General features: G+C 35.7%; 1 protein-coding gene across 1 annotated transcript in view; it reads left to right on the top strand.

Annotated features, from left to right (window-relative positions):
* HDAC9 (histone deacetylase 9) overlaps positions 1–22,417 on the top strand; it is an 873,646-nt gene that overhangs the window by 665,351 nt on the left and 185,878 nt on the right. Inside the window, exon 19 of the mRNA XM_076006392.1 lies at positions 11,267–11,374. Coding sequence (XP_075862507.1) covers positions 11,267–11,374 — 108 coding nt within the window. The remainder of the gene's footprint in view (positions 1–11,266; positions 11,375–22,417) is intronic.

Here is a 22,417-nt window from a genome sequence, read left to right as displayed (position 1 = left end):
CTGCTGTCTTTTTCTCTTCTCTTAAGGACTTCAGTCATACTGTATTAGGGCTCCACACTTATGATCTCATTTAACCTTAATTACCTCTTCAAAGGCCCTGTTGTTTAATGCAGTCACATTGGGGGTTAGGGCTTCAATATATAAATTTTGGGGAAACACAATTCAGTCCATAACGATATCAGTGTTCAGGGTTGACTTTGGTTGAAATCCCAACTCTTTGCCTTATCAACTACGTAACTTTGGTCAAGTCACTTAACATCATTAAAACTCAGTTTCCTCTTTTGTAAAAGTGACTGGTAATACATTTCTTAGGTATCGTGAGGAATAAAATAGATAATGTTTGTAAAATGCTTAACAGTGTCCAGTGTGTGCCCCAACCTCACTCCCTGCATCTTTCTTTAGATGCTAACCAGAGGTATTTATTTACTTTTTGTCTTCTTTGGGCAATAAATTTGACTTTATTACTTCTTCCAGTGAATCTACTATTAAATGAGGCTTTTCTCTCTTTTTCTGAACTTCACTACTCTCACCATTTCCAGAAACAAAATATCTACTGGAATCTTCAGCTCTAGCCCTCATTGTGGAGGATGGAGGTAGGAAAATACTGAGCTCATTATCACATACCTCTTAAGTGAGAAAAGGTAATTATTCTGCTTCCCAAAACAAAGAAATTTGGCGTTTTCAACTGCCATTTTACTCACTATGTCTTAAAACAGAGTAAGCTAGTCAGAAACATTAAAACTGAAATATTTTAGAAATTGGATCAAGCAAAACTGATTTCAGTGATTTAAAAAACGTTAGATAATTTCCAAGTTACCAAATCAAGATGCTGTATGCAGAATTCTTTGGTCCACAGTAGATAACTCATTTTAAAAAAATACACTTTACCTGATGCAATGCAAAAGTTAAAATGATTTGTAATTTCTTTTACTGTTTTTCTTTTACACAGCATGCCTAAAGTGGCACAGCATCAGTACTGCGATGAAAAACCTTTGTTTATTTGTTGAGTCTGGTGTCCGTCAGTAGGTTTCCAGGGGCAGCCGATCATTATTTTAGCTTAAACACAATTAATCAGCAATGCCCCATGGCCCCAGCAGCGGCATAGCATGCAGCAAGAGCTTACTAAGCTGCTCAGTATTGGGTGAGGAGTTTCATTTCCCAACTTACAAGGTGAAATGTTCGAGCCCTCCGAGGAAGGATAGCCCTACAACATTAAACATGCACGGTGCATCTGAAACCTGTTTTGTTAATGGACACAATAGCGTTATGTTTAACTCTGGGAAGATTTCGGAGGAAGCAACAGGCTGTGCTTAGATTATACAAAGTGCAGGCTGTGCCTAAATTCCTTTTATTCTAAGTCATTCCCTTTCCATTTTAAATATCTTCACATCCACTTTCAGGACAGGTAGCTTAATTTCTATCATGTGCAGCTTTTCAGAGCATTAGCTTTGTTTCAGGTTCCAATGATTGAGCTGTGCTGGATGTGCTTGGAAAAGCCTGCAAAGGCCCACATTCATTCAGGAAACTCCAGTTGAACTAGATCCATATGTTGCTAAAAAAATGTAGCTTTCTGATTGGAGGTAGTTTCTGGCTTCCAGCATTTTCACAGATGATTTTTGTTCTTTGATGTGCTGCTAAATGGAAAGTAATGTTAGAATCAAAACTCTGAGATTTTTTTTTTTCTTAGTTGACATTTAGTAAGAGCTTACTACTTCCAGCATTCTGTTGTGCTTTGTTAATCGGTTTAATGCATTAACTAATTTAATGCTAACAACAATCCTATGAGGAGGGGCTATCTCCATTTTTCTTAGGGCTTGGATCAGTTAATGAACTTGCCCAAGTTTGAACATTTTGTGAGTGAAAGTGATTTTCAAGGTCTCTAATCCTAAGGTCACCAAAATAAATAAGGTGGTATTGCACTGAATGTTGACGATAACCTTTGCCAGTGCTAACACCTAAAAGAATAGGATAGAGTAGGTGAGACTTTGTCCAAAGATTGGTTCCTTGTAATCTCTGTTAAAAAGCATATTAGAAACCTAATAATTTTCTCCAAATCCTGAGGTTATGGAAACCTTTAGGTTCAAATTATTGTGTACCACTTAAACAAATTATTGGTAGTCATTCTCTCTTTAAGACAACTTATCTTGATAGCACTAATTTATTAATAAAAATTCCTAAAACATATTTCCAATTTTACTTTAGCTTCACCTTTTCTTTCTATCTCTTTTACCCAAATAGAGTTCTTTCTTTGGAAAATTTGGAAGGAAAGCCCTTTCTCTATGAAATGAATGCTTAAGGCTTCTCAAATTATTATGTGGTGAAGGACAAGGTTTTGTTCACTTATGTTTTATTTCCTATGTTTTGTAGAGCAATACTTTTATAAAATGCAATAAATGCAAATTACTAAAAGTGAGATACAAAAGACGTGCAAAATAAAAACCCCAATTATTTTTTATTACATTCAACAGACCATGTTCTATTCTTATCCTCAGGCAGAGGCTGGAATCCTTTATGAGCATACCTCCTTAAGTTAGAGTAGTTCCACTCTCCAAGGGCCCTGCCCTGAGAAATCTTGTGTTAAGCTTTGATGGTTGCCACACAAGGAATCAACGCTTCTAATTCTTCTAAGTCCCTTTTTTTTTTCCTTTCCTGCCTTAGACTTTTCAAACTTTGTATAATCCTGGACACCAGAAGTCATGTACTGCCAGTCAGAAACCATATTCAACACATAGGTTTCTTTTTAGCCTGGCTAGGGATTTTTTTTTTTTTAAGTGAATTCTCGTCACTATTTAAGATTGAAAATTGCACCTAAGAACATAATGTTTAGAGTTACTAATGAAATACCATGTAATCATTTCCTTATAACAAAAATTGGTTGGAACTGTATAACCTTTTTAGATGGGGTGTAGACACTCCAGTCAACTGCAGTTCCAACCAGAGAGCCACCTTACATTATTGTACGTCTACGTCACCAGTCTGGCCTCAGGAGTCACGTGAACACGTGGCTACTTCTTTAGTCCTAATCTCCAATGCCTTCTATATTCAAGTTTTTCCAGCTTCTTTTTTTCTATTTTAGCCCTGTTTGTAGATTCTCCTTGGTCCCAATATGTCTATATTGTGTATAACACCAAGAAAATTCTTTAACACCAAGAAAATTCTTTTTATTATTATTATTATTTTTTAGAGACAGGATCTTGCTATGTTGTCCAGGCTGGCCTCAAGTAGCTGGGACTAGAGGTATGTGTCATTGTGCCCAGCTCAAGAAAATTTTTTATATCCTACTTAACATTTAAATTATTCCTGCTCCAGATCTGAGGAAGTATCTTACTGGAGAACGTTGTTGTTATTGTTATTTTATCATTATTTTTAAAAATATAAATTCCATGACATTGTTTATCATCCAGTGAGAGATCTATCTGTGGACAATTAACTTGGAACTCTGATTATTTCGTGCACTTCCCATCACCGTTTAATTTTGCTGTCCATTTTTATGTGATCTCAGAGCAAACAATAAACAAAGAAAAACTTGAGGCCACTAGGTGCTTGCCCAAAAGGTTTGCAGAAGCACAGAGGCCTTTGAATAAGGGGGTCACTCAGGAAACATCTTCAAGTTCTTGCAAAATCCTGAGTTGATCGTGGATTTCTGTCATTTTAATTCATGTTCCTAATTCACAGTGGAATAAAGAAATCTTGTAAACAATGGTTGTAGAATGTTATACCCACTTCTCAGCTGCTCAGGATAAGTTTCAGAGCATGTGGACAATTGGAAGGATGGGTATACTCAAAAACAGTGCTTACGTATTTCCCTCAAGAAAATGGATCATGGCTGCTCAAAGGCAGCCAGCGTCCTCCGCGGACCCCCAAGCTGCTGTGTGTGCAAACAAACGCAGCATTCCCGCCAACAACCACTGCTCAAGGACCTGGCTTTTCATAGGTAGAAAGTGCCTAGTTTTTTGTTTTTATCTGTTTATTTGTATATATATATATACACACACACACACATAGATAGATAGATAGATAGATAGATAGATAGATAGATGTCCATAATGATATAATGTCCCTTGACCTTTTATTTTGCCACTAATATTTTATAATTATCTCCTTTTGAAATCATTAAAATAAATGACTGTCCCATCCTTTGTTGCATTAAGGAACGATAAGGCGAAATTGGCCCAAAAGAACGGAAAGAAATATGAAACATTTTTCCTGGCTCTGTCTTTAATATTTGTGACAGTTAAGAAATGAGTGGCAGAACAATGCTTAAAAATAAATTTATAAACAGCATTGATTCTATTCAGCAGATAAAATTATTTGGATAAATTCGGAATGACTTAGATAACAATTAATTTTGGCTGTATGCCAAATGAAGAGCAAAAGATGAAGCACAACAGCAAAAAAGAATGAAAATATATAGCACTTTCCTCCCCATCCCCTCTCTCTCCTCTCCACCATACCTTCTGGCCTCTATTTCTCTTGTTGCTTCTCCCTTTCTTCTTTCTCTGTGTTTTCCTTTCATTCCTGCCAAATTTCATAAGAGATTTAAAGTAGCTTTCAAAAGAAACAAACATAAACAATGTGATGTTTTTTGGGTTTTTTTGGAGATAAGTGTGGTAATCATTCAGAAGTGAAATTACAATGATTCAGGAATAAGATTATAATACGAACTGCTATAGTAGCTACTCCTTTTGCTACAAGAGGACTACAAACTTGGCTTTGATGTTTCTAATAGCCAACGTGAGGAAGGCAGCACTGTTATTTATATTTTTTTAGATTTTTCTAAGGCAGGATTTCTCAACCTTGGCATTACTGGCATTTGGGGCCAGATGGTTCTTTGTTGGAGGGGTTGTCCATTGCACTGTAGGATGTTTAGTGGCCTACCTGGCTTCTATCCTTCTAGAAGCCAGTAGCACACCTCTCTTCCTCAGTCATGACAACAAAAATTGTCTCCATTAACTGCCAAATAATGCCTCAGAGGCAAAATCACCTGAGAATCATTGCTCTAGAATGATAACAAACGAAGTCCAACACTCAGGAAAAAACCCACCATTCCAGGTAATATTTGATTTTTTAAAAATATTTTAGCTATTTTAACAGGTTAGAAGTTCAGTGGCTTAAAATGCAAAACATTCCAGTAGGTCTTAGCTAATTTATTTAACTGGGAAACTATTTAGATTCTATAATTATGATTAGAATCTATATTTAGAAATCATTTCATTATTTATTTTACTTTTTTTGGATTTTGATTTTACTAGCATCAAAATCAATATGAGTTAAGAACTCATACTCTTTGTGTGTGTGTGTGAGTGAGTGTTCTCATTTCAACTCCTGTATTTAACAGCTGAACAACCTCTCTGAATTTCATATATAAAACTGCCTAATAATAGCATCTAGGTCAATGGCAGTTGTAATTATTATATGAATTATATGAGCAAAGAGCTTTGCAAGATGCCTGGGTCTTACTAAGTATTCAGTAATTGTTAGAGAAAAATATTATTATTACTGTCATTATTTCTAAATAATAGGGAACAGAACTTTATACAGTAGGGGAATATATAATAAAAGTGAAAATGTGAACTGTACCCATTTTTGTTTTGTATTACCGTATGTATGTATTTCCTGAATTGCACTCTGCTGTGACTTTCAGTGAATGAGACCATGTTTCTACTATCCCTGTTCCGTAAGTAATATTTGTCTCAGCACTCCTTCTTATTATCACTTATTCCCTTTCACCACTGGTAAGAGAGATTGCAACATGCTGTTCTTCTTTTAAATGTGGATAGTATTAAGTAGTGGCTACGTTTTAATTAGTCAATGCCCTTACTCTTCCTGCTGTTACAGTTCCTCTATGTTTCTGGTCCTATTCCTTTTTCATTGCTATAAAGGAATACCTGAGACTGGGTAATTTCTAAAGAAAAAAGTTTTATTTGGCTCATGGTTCTGCAGGCTGTACAAAGAAGCATGACAGCAGCATCTACTTCTGGTGAGGGCCTCAGGAAGCTTCCACTCATGATGCAAGGTGGAGTGGAGCAGGCATTGCATTGCATGGTGAGAAGAAAGGGGGAGAGGGGAGGGACTGCTAGGCTCTTTTCACCAATTAGCTCTGGCTGGGAACTAATAGAGCCAGCACTCATGACTGCAAGGAGGGAATCAAGCCATTCATGAGGGATCTGCACCCTTGATCCAAACACCTCCCACTGGGCCCCACCTCCAACATTGGGGATCATATTTCAACATGAGACTTGGACGGGACAGACATCCAAACTATATCACCTCCATAGCAAGAGCATCTTCCTAATTATTTTAGAAGCCTCAGATGATAACTAATACGAATAATACTCTGTGCTTCTGAATGCAGGACTCTTCCCCATCTTTTCTTCCTTCTTTCCTTCCTTCCTCCCTTCCTCCCTCCCTGCCTCCCTCTCATCCTTCCTTCTCTTCCTTCTTCCCTCTCTCTCTTCCTCTCTCTTTCTCCCTATCTCTCTCCCTTCTCCCTCCCTCCCTTCCTTCCTTCCTTCCTTCCTTCCTTCCTTCCTTCCTTCCTTCCTTCCTTCCTTCCTTCCTTCCTTCCTTCCTTCTTTCCTTCCTCCCTGCCTCCCTCTCTTCCTTCCTTCCCTTCCTTCTTCCCTCTCTCTCTTCCTCTCTCTTTCTCCCTATCTCTCTCCCTTCTCCTGCCTGCCTTCCTTCCTTCCTTCCTTCCTTCCTTCCTTCCTTCCTTCCTTCCTTCCTTCCCCCCTTCCTTCCTTCCTCAGTGAGTCCTGCTGGCCACTGATAATGCATATTACTAATATTCTGAAGTCTTCACGTTGTCAGTTGCTCTGTATTCTCTGATGTCCATTTGAGAAGTGGAGAATATACCTCTCTCCCTCCTCAAAGGTTAATATTTCAAATTGATACCAAGGTGTTCTACTTCATTCTCATTTTTTAGAGAGTTCAAAATGTTTTGTCATTTTGGTTACTTACAACCTTGTCTATCTTTCCAGCCCTTCTTACCCTATTAAATAGCCATGAATGGTGGGAATGTGGGCTGGAAGGATGAACTCAATGACAGACTATGCTGCTTCCAGAATAGTGCCTCCTCTTCTGATGACTAAATCTCCCTTATGAGCCAATCTCCTATGACTCTGACCCTAAAGCATGGTTCTAGCCTGTCTCACCACGCCTGTTCAGTTCCTCACACAGAAAAACTGTTTCACACACACACACACACACACACACACACACACACGCACACACTCACACACATGCGCACACACACACACATGCACACACACACACGCACACACACTCACACATGTGCACACACACACACACGCACACACTCACACACATGCACACACACACACACTCTCACACACGCACACACACACACACTCACACACACGCACACACACACAAAAAATCCTTTGTTCCACAAAAGGCACAGCCTCACCTAACATTTCTAAATCCCAGTTTTGGATACATGTTAGGTCCAGACCCTCCTACATTTTTATAAAGTGAGTTGAACTTTGGGAAGACCATTTCAAGACTGATCGATTTTAACTCTGGCAATAAAACAAGGCCTCTGTGGACTTATTACTCGGCAGACTACTAAAGCTGCCTTCATGTTTTGTACATTAGTTACATTGTCAGAAATATTTGAAAGTTGAACGCATACTGTTTTTTGGAATGGCACATAAACAAAGCATGGTAAAGATTCCAGAGGAATTCAGAGGTTGCTATAAGTTGGGTATTGCCATATGAATTCCAAAATGCAGTTAAACCCCACTCGCCCATGTAGACAGCATATCCTTGGGGACTTCTGCCCAGAATCCTGGCTAGATTTTCCTTGGCTGTTCAGCAGAGTAAATTCCTGACCTTGAAAATGGGACACAGTATTTCCCATGCTCACTCAGACGTGTGATGAATGTCCTTTTCTCTCACAGTTACATTGATTTTCTCCACAATTAACAGTAGAGCTGTCTCTTCTAGTCTGAACAGCTTCTTTTCAGTTTAGAAATTCTGTCTGTTCAAGATCAACTTATGATTGGACTCAGTCTCAGATTCTTCTTCAGAGATGGCATTTGGGCTCCTGAAGGAGGGATGGAGACCTGAAGGCATCCCAGGATCTTCATACTGTGTCCTCTGGATGCCCAGGTTTCTATGGCAACCTCCCTGAGCCATCTGATTGTTCCTGATCTCCCAGCATTTGAAGCTGAGGTCGGCAGCTGATTAACTCCTGATTTCTGATTTCTCTGCAAGCTGAAGCTTGGCTGGGCTCCCAGGCTCCAGCAGCCTCACCTTGGCTTGCGTTGGTGCTGTGTTTCCCTTGAGATTCTGCTGTGGACTCCATTTGGCCCCAATCACAGTTAGCACATTTCATAGGCTCTTCCATAGCATATGCTACGAGGGTTTGTAGAAGCTCCAGGCTTCCAGTTACACTACACAGGAACCAAGAGCATCTTAGGAATGTTTCAGTCTGATCTTTGATTGATTTTCACATTGCTCTACGGACTTCCTTATGTGGTGCCCATACATTATTGTAGACATGACTATAGAAGTCCCCGGATATCCACCAGAGTGAAGACTCGCTTACCATTTTCTTAACTTTCCTGAAACAATTTCCTTTATCATTTGCTCACATATCACCCTCTGTGTCCCCTGCTTCTGTCACTCCTCCCTTGGGTCTGGCTTTCTCCAATCTCTCAGGAATGGAAGGGATGGCTTTTATAATAGATATTTATTCCTCTCATTGTATCCTACATATACCCTAGTCAACATACATAACTGGCTGTCACAGGTAGAAAGGTCTCTTCTCTGAACTATCATTCTGCAAAGCAGCGATAGCATTCTCTTGATGCTATCACTATCATAGGACTATGATCTGAGACAATCAGGCTTAGTTCCTGATATGTAAAGGAATTTGGAAAAAAATCCTCGTTCACCACAAAATCTGTGTTTTGATGCCTATTGATGCAAAATCCTATTTAAAATGTTATTTTCTTTACATTTCTTCTATATCCACCCTAATCTCCCTTTCAGCTCATATACTATTGCCCCCTTAATGCACACAAACACACATATACTCTCTCTAAGAAAAGGAATAAATTGATGGACAGAACAAGAAGTTCATGCACATGAAAAGAAAAATGATTAAGCACATTTCCTGCTAAGATATAGTAGTTCTGGTTAATGCAGGGTTTTTCTTGACACCAGAAGATCTGTAATGGTGTGAAAACTCATTAAAACCTATAAAACACAAGGTAAATAATGGTTATTATTTTTCAACTTGTGCAACCATCTTCATCAAAGATATATTCACATGAAGCTCAAATAAGTTACTTATATTGGTTCAGTAAAAGATAAAACTTTCATTCCTCTGCTTCTCTAAAAAAAAAATAAAAAAGTAAAATACAAGAAAATAATTTTTAAAAAAGAAAAGAAAAAATTAAAAAAAAATAAAACTTTCAATTTAAAGGACAATGATTAGGTTCCAGTATCTACTTGAATGATACCTTCATTCTTTAGCTGATCGTGTTTACTAAGATGGTATTGAACAGGGGCTGACTGTTCCTAGAAAGCATGGGCTTCTTCAGGCATGTGATGGGAAAGCATGTGCTGACAGGGTCAGAAGTCTGCGTAAGGGTTCCTGGGACCAGTGGAGTAGCCTCTCTAAGCCACAGTGTGCTCTTTCAATAAACACTTCTCGAGCCTCTACCATGTGCCAAGCATTACAAAATGGGTGAAATAGTAGTAGCTGAAATCGTAGTAGCCAACCTTTGCTTATCATTTACTCACTTAATTCTCAACAAAATCACATGCAGATGGCACTTTAAAAAGTTGGCATTTTCACAGGTAGGGAAACCAAGATACAGAGACATTAATTAACAAATTGCCTAATGTCACTCAGGTTTTAATGATGAAGCTATGTGTTCCCCCCCCCCCCAACAATTTGATTCTAGAAACTTCTCTCTTCACTACTATACTCTTGTTTATAGGATCTTAATTTTCTATGTATTTATTAATTATTTTCATTTTATTTGTTGATTCATTGTTCTTGACAGGATTTAAGTCAGTAAGGACCTCATAAAAAAAGGCATGTGAAAATACTTAGTAAATTGCCTGGTACATTGTGAATACATGTTGTTGTTATTTATTATTCTTGTTCTATGTGATTAAACCTCTTAAATTTAATTCTTATTTTTTTTTAAAAAAGTCTTGTTTTTGGTAGGATTTCTCATCTATGACCCATTTGGGAAGTCTTAATATTGACCCAATCACATTTTTGTTCCATTTCCTAGTACTTCAAGTAATTTATGTGTCTTAAAATCAGAGAATTCTACTATCTATACTTTTTTAATGTTATAAAGTATATTAATACATAAAAATATGTAACATGTATAATAATTATAAACCAGTATGGTTGCACTTTTAATGTTTCCATAATATATGTTCTCTTATTCTTGCATGGAAAAGAGTAAACAACATTTTGTAAAGAGAAAACAGAATATTGGTGGATGCTTTGTTTTGATTATAATGTTCTCTAGTATAGAAGCAACTATGTATTTTACTGGCCTATCCAATTTTAATAACACTAGCTTGCACTACAGCAGCTGCCAAATTGTCCTAAATGTCAGAAATATTAAGCTTCGACTTTGAAAATCAAATCGCTCCTTGCAGCTTACAATTGTTAATGTTTTAAGTGTGAGGACCACACACTCCTTCCATTTAGCCAGAGAACCTGAGCTACAGTTGCTACTTCCTACTCACCAACTGCTACTGCTACCTGCCTAATAATTGTCTTTGGCTCCCTGTAAACCTGCAGTCAGAAAGGTATTTGAATTTCCCCCCTCTAGCACTTGCAAATCCTATTTTTATGTATAACTAAGTGCTCTTAGTTTTTACTCTATCTACTACTGGGGCCTGGTTTCTAGCAGGCCTGTAACTAAGCCAGATCCGGCCTATGTAATGCTGTTTGTAATGAGAAATCTAAACAAGGAATGGCAGTGAGGCATGGCAGGAATGTGTTTCCATTGGAGAAGTCAGTGTAGGGAAAAAGGATAAGCAAAGCCATGTCCAGAAGGCCTTTTCAGCTGGCCAAGACGGAAGACTAATGTTATTGTACCTAGGCTGTTCCCCTGCCAGCCCTTCCTCACAGATTTGCTTTCTCTCTCTCTGTCCCCCCTCCCCTCCCCCAACTCTCCTCCCCCCCTCTCTCCCTCTTTCATCTCTTCCCTCTCTTTCGCTTTCTTCTTCTGTCTTTCTCCCACTCCGCTGACTGTTTGCTCAGGTGGACAGTGACACCATTTGGAATGAGCTGCACTCGTCCGGTGCTGCACGCATGGCTGTTGGCTGTGTCATCGAGCTGGCTTCCAAAGTGGCCTCGGGAGAGCTGAAGGTGAGGTCTGGGTTGCATTAAGTGTGGGAAATCCAGAAAAGAAGCTGAAACAGAGATGTTGTTGTTTGGGAATTGTGGGGAGTGTGTGGTGGTAATAAAAGGAAGGAGGTGGAGGGAAGAGGGCAGGGGGATGGCCACGAAGGTGTGATAATAACTCGTCTGTAGATGGGGAGTCCCCTGTCCCGCTTGCAGGGCCTCCTTTTCTTCCAGAAAGCTCTGCAGTCAGGGCACTCGGTGTGTTTTTAAGAGCATAGACATGGTAAGTAAAGCTATGGTCCAGGTTAAAAATACCCTTAGTGTATACATATCTGTCATGCCATCCTGGGATTCTCTTTTTAAGCGCTTTTTAAAATATGATTACTGAGTAGTATGTATAAGCTCAGAATACCACCCAGAGAGAGGGAGGGGGAGAAAGGTAAATACCAGACGGGAAGGATTGGGAGGAAGAAGGAAATTGTTGATTAGGAGGGTAATGATCCAGAGTATGTTTTTCCATGAAAGAACTTCAAAAATGAGCTATGCTTTATTGTTCTTTTCTTTTTATGGTCTCTTCTTTTCTACATCATATGAAAAGAACAATGTCCAAAACCCAACGTTTCCCAGTCTAAACAATTTATAAAAGCCAGAGACCTGACAGACGTTGACATTTTATTTGGTATTTTAACAGTGCTATTTAAAGGTATGCCATGTGCGTCTTGAATGCAGTTACCCCAATAAACTTTGTTGGTGCTAACATGGCTTTTTAATGCACTAGTTCACACACTTCATGATGCAATCTGGGTGGTGATTGATTTGGTATTTTTAGCCATCCTGGGGCTTGAGGGAAATATATTACGACCCACTACATATGCACTGTGAGTTTTATTAATCTAAGATAAATCTAATTAAGATTATTTTTCTTTCTGTCTAATGAATTTTTATTCAATTATGCCTGACTATTCCATTTGTGATTAAAAATGTAGGGAGGGAATGTTCACTTCACAATGCGTTGTTTGTCCCAGAGCTCTTTGCTCTAACTCTTTAAAAAGTCAGAACCTACAGAAATATAATTTTGATAATGTTAGCTGTATTTAAAAGTGCATTTGATGTGATTGGTATTCAGGACATTGCTCATCTCAGGGGTTTTATGGGACCATTAATGTGGTGCTTATTATTCAGTCTTTACTTTTGGTAATGAGCAATTAAAAAGTGGAAAGGAATCAGCCCACAGAGAATTATTATGTTAGCATTCACAATTTCTAATTATCTTAAGTGTGTGGAAGTTCAGGCAATAATTCAGAAAACTTCTTAAGTAGAATTCCCACATATTACTTATACTCATCAAAATCATCATTGTTAGCCTCACTGTGTGCACAATTGCCTAACGTAAGCACAAAGATAGTTGAACATAAACTTAATTTCATTTTAGGAGGCACCCATTTAAAATAGCCAATTACAAACAAAGCATCAACAACATATAGCAGGGACATGCTGACCACCAGCTGTACTAACATTGGCTATTTATTTATTAAGAGCAAGGATTTGTACAAATGCTTTTTCTCCCCCCTGATTAAGCAACCAGCAGGCATGGTTGGAAAAGAAAAGAAAAGAATAAAGAAAAAGAGTCAGCTTAAGAATAAAGAAATCTTGGTCCTGGCTCTGCCACTTAAATAGTGTCTTATTTGTGGCAAATCATTTAACTTTTCTGGGCCTTAGTTTCCTGTTCTGCACAATCAGCTAGGTGGAATTGATAATGTTGAAGGTCATCCATGGTGCTGACAATCTGAACTATTTGCAAATGAAAAGTGGATCTGATTCTTAATGATGCACATTATGACATGACATAACAAACAGTAGACATTCCAAAATCTTAACTTGCTTTGGTGAATATCCCAGATTGCACAATTGGGTTGTATCTTTCTGATTGTCAAGTCCAAAGTATAAGTCCAAGACAGGCAGAACTGTAACATAGGCACTGGTGCCATGCTGATATGTAAAGAGACTGAACCCCTCCCCTTGGTTGCTCATAATTTGGGTGGGCTACAAAGATGCGATGTGGAAAACGTAGAAATCACAAATGATTTGGAGCCATAGAGGATGGGAACTCAGAAGATAAGAAATGTGCACAAAAAAGGAAAATGCCAATGACAAAATTTGATTACCTGGAACTTTTGCTTGATGGTGAGTTTGACCATAATAGCCCTTCTAACATTTGATAGGTTCTGTCCTTTCTTCCCCTGGGGGTACTGATGAGCTGAAGGAATTAGAAGGATGAATCAGACAGAAGGGGTGGGTTTCATGTTGATGCTTACATAAAACATGTGCAACACATTCTATTAGTAAATTGGTGTATTATTGGCACAGAATGGACGTGCTCAGTGGATTTCAGTGGAAATTTGGAGGACTTTCAAGATTTCCAGATTTCTTAAACAATATATTTAAAAATTACACCCTAGAGTAAATTTCTCAACTCTACAGATACCCAAATTGGCTATTTCTCAGATTCTGGTATGAAGGAACAAAAGTATTCTGAAAATATTGAAATGTTTGGTGTATTGGAAACCATAATTAGGAGAATAATTATAGCAAAATGTTTTTATTGTTACATGGCGTTTCAGAAAGTATGTCAAGGACATAAAAGTATCTATGAAAGGTGGATCCTTTTTTCAACTTTTAAATAAAAAATGACTCAATACTTATAAAGATTTGCTATAAAGGTTCACTTTGATGCTATTTTGACAATGCTAACCATGTCTTCATAAAAATGTTAAAATTTCTTTAGCTGTCTGTACAAATTATCAAAACAAACAAAACCAAAAAAGCTGTTGAACACCTGGTTATCTGAATGTTGGGTGGATTTCTTTAATGTTTGAGAGGATATTGTGATGTCATGTTGCTAATAATATTGCTATTCATTGAATGACTACCATAGGCTGGGCAGTTTATATGTAATCTACCATTATTCTCACAATTTACTGTTGAAGTAAGTACAGAAGCACCAATAGGATACTGGGTCAAAAATATCAAGTAACCTTTTAAGATCCTGTACCCAGGTTAATAAGTAATAAAGGCTGTAAATCTCATTCTCTGTTCTCTTTCAACCACTCTCAGAACTTTCTTGTACAGGTAGCACAAATATATGTAAGAGAAAAAGGATTAAAACCATTATAAATGGCCCAAATCCCCTCTTTTTATTAATGTAAAATATTTGATACATACAAAAAATAACAAGTTACATTTTCAAATCACAAGACACAATAATAAAATAAATATCCACGAACTTTTCATCCAACTTAAGAATAGAACTTTGATGACACTATTAAAGTTCTCTCGGCCCTTATCTCTTTCCTATCTTTCTAAACCAGGGTTATCCAATAATCTCTTTTATTTAAAAAAATTATTTATTTTCCTCTCTTTACTAGTTTTAAAGATGTTTTTGACCTTTATAAAAATGTAATCTTGTTGAATACATTCCCCTTCTTCAGTTTCTTTTTCTCCCATAAAATTATGTTATGAGGATTTACTCATATGGGTGTATGTATCTGTGATTCATTCATTTTTATTGCTATAAAGTATTCCTTTTGTCCCATAATTTATTTATTCTTCTATGGGATGTTATAGGTGTTCCCAGGTTTTGGCTCTTTTGAACAGTGCTATATGAACATTCTTGAACATGCCTGCTCTTTCACTGTGGCATGAGAAAGAGTAAAAGGACCAGCTCCTATGCTAGTTACACAATAAATTTCAGTAGGTAATGCCAAGTGGAATTCCAAAGTCATTTTTCCACAATGATGTCAGCAAAAATGTCAATTTAAATCTCTGAAAATTCTTTTCTCCATAAAAGCAATGACAAAACTGGCAAAATTTGTCAGGATGAATTTTTTTTGAAACTCTGGAAATTAACCAAAGGCTTCCAGCAACTCAGAAAGCATGTTTCAAAAAACAAATCAGCTGAATGTTGGTAAGAACAGTGAGCTTTGTAGTATTTTAACATACCATATTCTTTCCCTTTCTAGCTCCATGGGAGCCTTAACAACTAAGAGCCTGTATCCTCAGTGAAAATCAGTAACTTGGCAATCTTGGGCCGGCTAGGGCCAGGGGTAAGGAAATGGGGTTGGAGCTCCTTCAAAGCCTCAAACCTAAAGAATTATCATTGTTTGGCCTCTCTGGTGCTTCCCTGCAAGATATACTTTCAAGATTTTCTTTATTTGGCTTCATGTGGAGTTCACTCAGAGTGAAAACCTCTTTCCCAAAAGTATTTGTTGAAAATAAGTAAAGACAATTGATTAATTTTATGGCTGCCTGAGGTAGTGCATAACAATGTGGCAAATAATAGGCTAACCAAAAGCTTCAAAGGAAAAACAGAGGATTGAGATAAGCATAAGGACAATGAAAAATCACATCAAATGCCCAAGAATCTAGAAGGCCATGTGCATGATAGGGCTGTGACCATGGTCAGAAATGATCCTGAAAATGTCCTAAGCTCTCCTCTCAAGCTTACTTTAAGGCTCTATTCACACAGGAAGTGAAGGCCAAGGTGGATTTTTCAGCCGCCTAAATATTCAAAGTATGACCTAAAACACACACACACACACACACACACACACACACACACACAGCCCCTTGACAAAGGCTTAGGGACTATTGGTTATAAGCATTTAAGGAAATCTCTGTCCAATCATTAACTGACTACTAAGCTAACGTATCGGAGAATTCAGTACCATACAAAATATATGTTGAAGATTCTGTAGAATTAGTTCAGAAAAGTCACTAAACAAACAAAACAACAATAATAAGCAGGAACAATAAAACCTGGGAAGAGGTGAGAATATGATTTCCAGTGTTGCCATGTTGTTTTGTTTAAAATGTCCAGTTTTTCAACAAAAAAATTTGAGACAAAGAAACAAGAAAGTGTGGCCCATACACAGGAAAAGAAAAGTCAGTAATAACTGTTCCTGAAGTAGCTCAGCTGTCAGACTTATTAGACAAAGAATTTAAGTCAGATATTTTAAATAACTTCAGAGAAATAAGCTATATTTAAAGGTTGTATGAGAATATATGTCTCTACAAACAGAGAATATTAATAAAGAGATAGAAATAAAAAAAGAACAAATAGGAATTGTAGAGTTAAAAAATATAATAACTTAAATAAAAACTTTACTATTGGGGCTCAGTGGAAAATGTGACCAGGCACCAGGCAGAGGAAAAAATTAGCAAAATCAAAGATAGCACAATTGAGAGAATTTAATCTTTAATCTTAAGAACAGGAAGAAAAGAGGATGAAGAAAAATTAACAGAGCTCCAAAGACCTGTAGGGTATAATCAAATGTGCCAATATATGCATAATAAAAATTCCAGAGAAGTAATGAGAAAGAGAGGGACAGAAAGAATATTTGAAGAAATAATGGCTGAAAAGTTCCCAAATTCAATAAAAGCTTTAATCTACATATCCAAGAAGCTCATGAACATCAAGTAGGATAAACTCAAAGAGATCCATATCTAGATACACCATAAAGAAACTGTTGAAAGCCAAAGATGAATAGAGAAACTTGAAAACAGCAAGAGAGAAACAACTCATCACCTCTAAGAGTTCTCAGTAAGATTAACAGCTGACTTCTCACCAGAAATCATGCAGGCAGGAGGGAAGTGGGATGACATATTGAAAATGGTGAAAGAAAAAGCTCTGTCAACCAAGTATTATATATCTAGCAAAACTAAGCTTCAAAATTGAAGATGAGTTTAAGATATTTCCAGCCATACAAAAATTAAAAGAATTCATTGTTAGAAAATCGAGCAATGAATTCTAGCAAATGAATTTTGCCTTATAAGAAATGCCAATGGGAATCATCTAGGTTGAAATAAAAAGGCATTAGAAAGCAAATTGAGTCTTCATGAAAAGATAAAGAACAGTACTAAAAGTAAATATACAGGTAAATACAAATTAAAACATGAATGATTCTTTTTTGTTTGTAACTATTTTTCTCCTCTCTGACTTAGAAAGCAACTGCATAATTAGTAATTATAAATCTATAGTAATGGGCACATAGTATATAAAGATGAAAAAATGCTCAACATCTCTAATCGTCAGGGAAATGCAAATCAAAACTGCAATGAGATATCACTTATCTCCAGTTAGAATTGCCTTTATCAAAAAGTCCCCAAACAATAAATGTTGGCATGGATGTGGAGAGATAGGAATGCTCCTACACTACTGGTGGGACTGCAAACTAGTCCAACCTCCATGGAAAGCAATATGGAAATACCTTAAAGTGATACAAGTAGATCTACCATTTGATCCAGCAATCCCATTACTGGGCATCTACCCGAAAGATCAAATGACACTGTACAAAAAAGATACCTGCACTCAAATGTTTATAGCACCACAATTCACAATTGCAAAGTTGTGGAAATAACCCAAGTCCCCATAATACATAAGTGGATTAATAAAATGTGGTATATGTATACCATGGAGTACTATTCAGCTTTAAGAAACAATGGTGATATAGCACCTCTTGTATTTTCCTGGATAGAGCTGGAACCCATCTTACTAAGTGAAGTATCCCAAGAATTGAAAAACAAGCACCACATGTACTCACCAGCAAATTGGTATTAACTGATCAACACCTAAGTGAACAAATAGGAATAACATTTATCAGGTGTCAAACAGGTGGGAAGGGGGTAGAGGGGGTAGAGGGGATGTGTATATACATAAATAATGAGTGAGATGGGCACAGTCTGGGGATGGTCATGCTTGAAGCTCTGACTGGAGGGGGTTGGGGGGCATGGGAAATATAAGTAACCTTAACATTTGTACCCCCATAATATGCTGAAATTAAAAAAAGATGTAATTTGTATTACAATAATAGCACAAAGGAGGGCATTGGGAATGTAGCTAAATAACAACTAAATAAAGTTTTTGGATACTGTTATGACTGTTATGACTAGCATGTCATCTGAACCATGTTGTTAAAAGTTAAGATGTTAATTGTAATCCATAGGACAACCATTGGGAAAATTACTTTAAATATATATGAAAAGAAATGACAAGGAAATTAAAATAGCACAATAAAAAATATCTATTTAACTCAAAAGAAGGTAGTGATAAGGGAATAGAGGAACAAGTACCAAAGTCCTTTTGCTAATTTCAACCCCCACCAGCGACATATAAGATTTTTTAATGTTCTTCAATCTTACCTATATTTGGCATTTTAAAGTTTTTTTCAGTGTTTGCCAGTCTTCTGGATGTAAAATGCCATTTTAAAATGATGTTAATTTGTATTTCCCAGGCTATGGATGAGATTTAGCATTATTTTTCACTTAAGATTCTTTAAGATGAATTTTTAAATGTCTTTTAATCAGTTTTTATTTTGAATTGTTGGTTTTCTAATTAATTTTAAGAAATTTTTTATATATTCTGGATACTGCTACTCTCTCACATTGAAGTCTAATAAATGTCCTCATTCAGGTTCTGACTTATATTTTCATTTTTTAAAATCATGTTTTCCAAGAAGACAATCCCTTAATTTTCTTTCATTTTTATTCTATTTTGTGTCTTGTTTAGCATATGCTTTCTATCCATAAGGTCATAAAAATACTCTCCTATATCTTATTTTTAAAATTATGATTTTTGCAGTTAAGTCTTGAATCCATTTAGAATTACATTTTTGTATATCCTATGAGGTGTGGATACAATTTCTCCTTTTCATCTTGACCTTTTTTCTTTTAAATGTGGATAATCAATTTTATCAGCACCATTTCATTAAAATGCTCTCATTTATCCACCAATCTATAATGGCATGTTGTCACATACCTAGTAGCTTCCCTATAAAGTTAGGTCTGTTTCTGAGATCCCTATTTTACTCTGTTGGTCTCTTTGTTAATCTCTGAGTCAGTACCACATACTGCTTGTTACTTGAGCTTTATAAGAGGTCCTGACTGCCTGATAGGATACATTTTTCTGATAGGATACATTTTTGTTATTCTTCTTCACTACATGATAGGATACATTTAACCTTGTTATTCTTCTTCACTATATTTTGACTTTGTTCTTAAATCCGTAGTATGGATTCTGTTTGTCATTTTGCATGAAATATCATGAGAGGTATTTTTCTTTTTGAATTGAATTTATAGATGAGTCTGAGGAGAACTAACATCTTCAGAATATTGAGTCTATTTGTTTCTGAGCATGTTATATATTTACATTTATCTATATTTTCTTCGACTTTTTTAAATCAAGTTTTATAATTTCTCCAGACAAGATATATATCGTGGTAATTCATGTTCTTGAGCAAAAAATTTTTTTTTTTTTTTTTTTTTTTTTTTTTTTTTTTGAGACAGAGTCTCACTTTCTTGCCCAGGCTAGAGTGAGTGCCGTGGCGTCAGCCTGGCTCACAGCAACCTCAATCTCCTGGGCTCAGCGATCCTACTGCCTCAGCCTCCCTAGTAGCTGGGACTACAGGCATGCACCACCATGCCCGGCTAATTTTTTTTGTATATATATTTTTAGTTAGTCAATTAATTTCTTTCTATATTTTGGTAGAGACGGGGTCTTGCTCAGGCTGGTTTTGAACTCCTGACCTCGAGCAATCCGCCCGCCTCGGCCTCCCAGAGAGCTAGGATTACAGGCGTGAGCCACCGCGCCCGGCCTTGAGTAAAAAATTAAATGGCATCTTTTAAAAAATTACATTCTGTTTTTTCTGATGCTGTTCATTGTTTTGGTAATAGAGTGGCTATTATTGCAAAGCTATTAATAATTTCTCTGTAAATTATTTGGTATTTCTGTGTATACATAACATTATCTGCAAATAATGACAATTTCATTTCTCCTTTCTAGTAATTATGCCATTTTAGATTTTGTATTTCCTTATTACATGGGCTAAAATCTCTGATATAATGCTGAAAACAATTGATGATGGTGAGTATTTTTATGTTTTCGTAGATTATTTGTTTCACCATTAAATATTATGTTTACTAAAGCTAATAAAATATTTTCATTTTGTGAAGGAAACTACCTTCTATTCCTACTGTTCTAAGAGTTTTCTTTCTCATCATAAATGGATTTTATATTGTATAAAATGTTTATTCTACAGCTATTGGTATTATGTGATTTGTATTTAATTTATTAATGTGATGAGTTATAGTGACTGAAATTTTAGCATTAAAAATTTTTATATTCAGAGATAAACCTACTTTGGTTGTGATTTATAATTTTTTTTTATACATTTCTGCATTTGGCTTACTAATACTTAGGTTAGGATTTTTGCTTGTGTATGTTCATTACTTAAGTTGGTCTGTAATTCTTACAAAGACCTCACCAATTGGGGGCATCAAGGCTTCATAAAATGAATTTGAGATTGTCTTTTTCTTTCTCTACTTTGGAGTCATAGTTTGGGTAAACTTGGGCAACTCATTCATTCAAGGTTTGGTAGAACTTTACACTAATGCTATAGAGTCCTGTTGTTTGGGAAGATTTTTATTTAATAAATTATGACTTAATTTCTTTCACAATATAAACTTTGGAATTTATATTTTTGGAGACAATTTAGGAAGGCTATGTTTCTTATAGATATTTATATAGTGAAACTAAGTTTTCAAAATTACTTATATGAATTTATTCCTAATATCTTCGTTTAATACTTTAATGTTTTAGGAGCTTTGGCAATATATCCTTTTCATTCTCATGTTGTTTGTTTCTTTTCTTTTTCTTAATCAATTCTGTCAGAAGTTTGACAATTTTATAATTCTTGTGGAACAAACTTTTGGCTTTTGTAGATGTATTTTATATTTTATAAATTTCTTCTATTTTTATTATGTCTTGTTTTATTTGGGGGGGCTTCTTGTATATTTCTTTGAATAATTTTCAAAATTGTCTATTTAGCTCATTATTTTTCAACCTTTAGTCTTCTCTATCTTTTACAGCTATAGTACTATTTGAGTTACATGTTATGTGTTTTGTATAAAGAATTTTCAATAGAGTTTGATTATAAAATATCTTTTTTGGTCCCTTTTTAGAGACATTACATTAGTTTATTAAAAGTGTGTCTTTAAACTTCCAAACAAATGAGTATTTTAGTTATAGTTTTTGTTACTGGCTAAACTTAAATATATGGTATTCATAGGATTTGGTCTGTATCATATTAATTCTTAGAAGTTTGAGAGATCCATTTTATTGCCTAGTGTTCTTACTATGTGTAAAATATTCTTTGTATGTTTGAATATAATCTATATCCACATATTGTTTGGTATAAAGTTTCATATGTCAATTAGCACAAGATTATTATTGATTATTTTGTTCAAATATTCCGTATGTTGCTGCAAAACCCTTGCAGGATTCTATAATGGCTGCTCGAAACTATGTTATTAAAGTTTCCAAATTGTCATGACAGACTTGCTTATTTATCCTTATAGAGCTATCAATTTTGGCTTTAGATAATTTGAAAATCTGTTATTAGGTATAGAGAAAATAAGATTATATCCTTTTAAAGTCTTTCATTATTAATATTAGTAAAATATTAATTAATTAAGTATGAATAATTATATTGGGTAAATCTTTTTGTCCTCAATTATGTTTGTATTATATAATATAGCAGAACCATCTTTGTTTTTCCTTTTCTAGTATTTTCCTGGTTTATCTTTGGCTATGCCTTTACTTTCAGACTTTTCTCTTTATTATATAGTAGATCTATATCTTATAAACAGCACATCTCTGGGTTTATTTTCTAATATGACCTATGTATTCTAACTGGGTTTCAATTAACTTATATTTATTATCACTTATAATACACTCAAATGCATCTCTATCTTCTTATTTTTTTTTCTTTGTTTTACTATTTGTCCCCATCCTTCACTTATCCCTTGCTTTGTTTTCAATTGAAATGGTTTTCATTTTTTCTCATTCAATTTTACGTCTATCTTTTTGATGAAAATATACACTTTATTTCTATTATTTTAGTAATCACTGTTTAAAATTTAACCTATTTAACAAATCCTAAACTTTATCACTATCTTCATCCTCCTCACTAACAATACAAGAATTTTAGAATGTTTTAAAGGCAAAAGTTTGTC

This window comes from Microcebus murinus, chromosome 9 (assembly GCF_040939455.1).
Source record: "Microcebus murinus isolate Inina chromosome 9, M.murinus_Inina_mat1.0, whole genome shotgun sequence".
Lineage (NCBI taxonomy): Eukaryota > Metazoa > Chordata > Mammalia > Primates > Cheirogaleidae > Microcebus > Microcebus murinus.
Note: the sequence above shows the minus strand (reverse complement) of the source record. Positions and strands in the feature narration are given on the sequence as shown.